Genomic DNA, 5000 nt, shown 5'->3' with positions numbered 1-5000 from the left:
AATAATCCTGCTTTGGATAAAGTTCTGATAATCTTAGTGCTTGCTAATGAAGCCTAGTTTCTCAATCTCAGTAAAAAAAGAAAAAAAAAGAAAAAGAATTTGGCACTTCCTCTCATTTTGCTTTTAAATATCATGAGTATTGTTTACACATATTTGGCCACTTGAGTAGCAAAATGTAGTGTCATGTTGCAAGTATGAAAGACATTTTGGTTGATTTAACTTAGTTTTGCGGTAAACCCTCCACTGGCACAAGGACCAGCTGAGTGGGAGATTTACCTCTGGGGCAGCAAGAATTTATCAGAAATCTTCAGCATGGAACTATGTTGTTGCTGTTCTTAGATTTTGATCTGTTAACCTGTAACAAGGCTGAAGGTATTTGGGCATCTCATGATAAAGATCAGTTTGGTCTAGGGTTCGATATCTGTAGCAGTATATAACTACTGACAAGTGCGAACGTGTTTCGTACCTCTCCTGGTAATTGTAGAAGTAGTGAATGCCAGTTGATATGCACACATGCACGTTCATGGCGTACAAATACACAGTTGTGCATGTATACACTTAGTTACATATAATGTGTATATGCATATATATATATATATATATATATATATATATAATATAATATATTGATGTGTGTGTATATATAGGTGTGGGAATATATGTGTATATACATAATATATATAGGTGTGGGAATATATGTGTATATATATAATATATACACCTGTACATCTATAATATATACACCTGTACATCTATAATATATACACCTGTATATGTAAAATATATATCTGTGTGTATATATATATATATATATGATATGTATATATATTTATATATATATAATGTATATCCATATGTATAATACATACATATGTATATGTATATATCTATATGTAATATATATAACTATATATATATATATATATATATATATATATGATATGTACAAATATCTAATAATATATACAGATATATAATGATATATACAGATATCTAATAATATATACAAATATATAGTAATATATACAAATGTATAATAATATACAAATATATAGTAATATATACAAATGTATAATAATATACAAATATGTGATAATATATTACTATTGTATATATATATATGTATTATATCTATATTATTTATTATATATATTTATATATAAATATATTTGATATATATTTTATATATATTATATATATTGTTTATATATATTATGTATATATTATGTATATATATATATTTTATATAGATAAATAAGATGTGTGTGTATGTGTGTGTGTATATATATATATATATATATATATATATATATATATATATATAAATATATATATATTTAGATATATATTTAGATATATATATGTATGTATATATATGTATGTATATATAAATTATATATATATGTATATAATATATATAATATATATAATATATATATATATATATATAATATGTATATATATAATATATATATATATATATATATATATATATATATATATATATGCACTTGTACATTAAAATGGTTCACAAGATATATATATAATAATTGTAACTTTAAAAAGTGGGTGTAGACTTCTAAAGATAACTTTTATGTTAGTACCTAATTTCCTGTGGAATGTTATGGGCAATAAGACTTGTGCACTCTTACAAGGGTGATTTGTACTGTTCATATTTGTTGTTCATTATGATGGTTGGCATATTTTTTGTATACATTTTAAATTATATGGCCTTGGTCATTTTCTTTATTGTAGTTAAATCTTCAATACATGCATAGATAAAGTTATAGATTAAAATTGAGACTTGATTAAGTCTTAAAGAAAAAAAAAAGTTTTATGCCTGAATACGAAGATGGATTCTTCCCTGCACCATGTCAGATTGCCCAGAAGTTGGCGGCTCGGTACTCTGGGCTGAAGGATTCAAAGGTGTTGTCCCTCACCACCAGTGACTCGCGGAAGGTGAGTCACTTCCACAAGAACCTAAAGCAGTCTCCCGGCAAGAAGCTGCACGAGCTACAGGTGAGACACTAGCCAACTGCAGACCTCTATGGTGCAGGGCAAGGGCCTGCTCTGCCAATATGTGTAGTACATTGCAGTATGGGCCTTTTTGTGTGTACAGTCTTTGCAGGAGATTTTTTTGTGCTGCAAGGTATTAGGTGGTTGGGAGTCATTGTACAGGTAGGTCACATCTTTGTGGAGAGGAAAAATACTTGTAGGGAAGTTAATTACTTTTTCCACCTTGTTGCTTGGTCTTCACAGAAAATATTGTAGCATTATTCTGTCTAGTATGTTCATGCATATTATATTTGAATTTACTGTTGAGGCAGAATTACTGTGATGGAATCAGTGTCAAGTTAGAATTACATCTTCAGTATTTTCTGTAGGGAAGGGCCCTTCCAGCATGGACAAAATTAGATTAGCATGTATGTTGATACCTAATCATAAATAGGTGTATAAAACAAACACACACACACACACACACACACACACACACACACACACACACACACACACACACACACACACACACACACACACACACACACACACACACACACACACACAAATACAAATACACATGCAGACGCACACACACACACACACACACACACACACACACACACACACACACACACACACACACACACACACACACACACACACACACACACACACACACAAATACACATGCAGACGCACACAGACACGCACATGCACGCAGACACAGACACGCACTAACATAACTTTTTATAGGCATGTGTGTGTATGGAGTATGATTCAGGTTATACAAATCCTCCTACTGTCATGCTGGTACACATGCACACAGTTACATACATGATCAGTCAGTTATGTTTTTAGAATACAAAGTACAGTCTCAGCCTTGTATTGTGCCTGACACTGGTCTGCCAAGGTAAGTTGTATTTAGCATGATTTTTATGGTGAGTTCTTCTTTTGCTCTGATAAATTAGGATAGTCAAAAATTCATTAGATGAATTCTTTCAAAGAAGAGTTTTTTTTATTTATTACTACTTTTTTTTTTGTTTATGTCATATATCCCATGGACTGGCCCTTTTAGGATATGTCTAGAGGTCATGATTTATACATTTATTCCATATGATGTTAGGGAAAAGGTTATAACCCAGACATGAGTAAGCACAAATGCATCTTCTTCCCCTGATGTGTTAGAATGAGTCATAGAGAGCCTGATTGCCTTCAGACTTTGTTACAAATTGAAAATTGTTTTAACATGTTTTTTTAAGTGTGAATTTCTTAACATCTTTATGTATTTAAAAGATGAAACGATTGTGAAATATGGCAGGCAAGGGCTAGGATTTTTTCATCAATTTCCACTGTTCGGAATGTGCTTGCTCAGGGTGGTCAGATTAGGCAAGAGAGACACAGTGCCAAGTTCTTGATATAACAGAAGATACAAACACAGTCTTGTCTCTCAATGAAACCTAATTTTCCCCATGGCATATTCATCTCTCCCATCTCATTGTTGCTGGAAGGGATAATGATCATTCTGTTTTTTTTTTTTTTTTTTTTTTTTAATCTTTATCTTTATCTTTATCTTTATCTTTGAGAATCGTTCATCCAATCGGCTTCACACTTCCCAAAGCTCTTTCTTGGGTCCTGATGACTTACCTTCATACTTAGTACTTTAAATATTTGAACTAGATGTTACTCATGTCCAGTGAATGAATAAGCTCTTGATTATTCTTGTTGCTGGTAATTATCATCATTAATTGTTTTCATTATAAAAGTTTTAATTATATTTCTTAAATGATTAGTTCATTTTGATAAATGTTGGTAATCTTAGATCCAACTCTTAACCAATGAGATGGACCTTGAGCTTTATTATTAAAAGGGAAATTTTTCAGAGTACCTTGGCATAAGTAATCGTGATGGTTTTGGTATCGTTGGATTCCTCTCACTCTCTAGTACACATATGTAGGAATTCAACTGTGGAACCCCCCCCCCCCCCCCAACACACACACACACACACACACACACACACACACACACACACACACACACACACACACACACACACACACACACACACACACACACACACACACACAACCCTCCACACACAACCCTCCACACTTGGCCCGTAAGTAGAGGAAGGTATGAAAGGTACTAGGGAAAATGTAGTGTTAAATATGAATAATATACATAGAATTAGTCACTATCAACCTGTGCCCAGGAAAGCAAAGAATCCATCATGTATTCAAAGTGGGAGAAAGCAACAGACAGACTCTGAATCAGGTGCTCCTGCTTGTCATTCGTGTGCATTAGACAATATAGTGACTAATTCTTTGTATATTCATATTTTACCCCGCAATTTCCCTGGTACCTTTCAGCCTTTCCCTGCTATATTAGAACCAAGAGTATCTCTAAAGGGAGAGTTCCACAGCATAATTGTGATGTATTTGGATTGTAAGAGTGAGAGGAGTCCATCAATACCTAAATCATGGTGATTGATTGTGCAAAGCTATTCTGAAAAATTACCATGAAACGTGGAGGGGAGCAGTAATAATTGCAAATGACCTTGGAAAACAAATGGTGTATTACAACAGAGAATACAGTACCTTAAATTTGTAAAACAAAACAGATGAAATTCTGAGGAAGAGGATAAAATCTAAAACCTGTTTCCATCTCTGTTTGCAATAGGATTTTTGTAGAGCATCTGTAAGGTCAAGTTGAATATAAGAGAAACATTCGTCTTTGTTGACATGGCATGTGTGTCTAAATCATCACATAAAAAAAAGAAATGGAAAAGTCTAATAGTCTCTATTTACTTTCTATTTACCTATTTACTTGTTTTTGTGTGTGGGTGGGATATAGGTGTAGGTGTACATACATGTGCACACAAACAAATACACACATACCTACATATAATGAGTATGCATATATGAGGAATGTACAGTACTGATGATAAGTATGCGAGATGCCACATTCTTTAGCCAAATAAAGATCAGGCTTGTGCAAGAATT

General features: G+C 32.5%; 1 protein-coding gene across 4 annotated transcripts in view; it reads left to right on the top strand.

Moving 5' to 3' along the window:
- The window catches only part of LOC125032979 (interferon-inducible double-stranded RNA-dependent protein kinase activator A homolog), a 39549-nt gene that overhangs the window by 25743 nt on the left and 8806 nt on the right, over positions 1–5000 (top strand). For 2 of the 4 annotated variants that reach the window (XM_047624417.1, XM_047624418.1), the window contains exon 8: positions 1879–2019. The exons of 1 other annotated variant lie outside the window; for it this stretch is intronic. In XM_047624417.1, coding sequence (XP_047480373.1) covers positions 1879–2019 — 141 coding nt within the window. The remainder of the gene's footprint in view (positions 1–1878; positions 2020–5000) is intronic. One more of the 4 variants, XM_047624419.1, reaches the window with a different exon arrangement.

Source organism: Penaeus chinensis, chromosome 15 (assembly GCF_019202785.1).
Source record: "Penaeus chinensis breed Huanghai No. 1 chromosome 15, ASM1920278v2, whole genome shotgun sequence".
NCBI lineage: Eukaryota > Metazoa > Arthropoda > Malacostraca > Decapoda > Penaeidae > Penaeus > Penaeus chinensis.
This window is presented reverse-complemented; position numbering and strand designations above follow the sequence as displayed.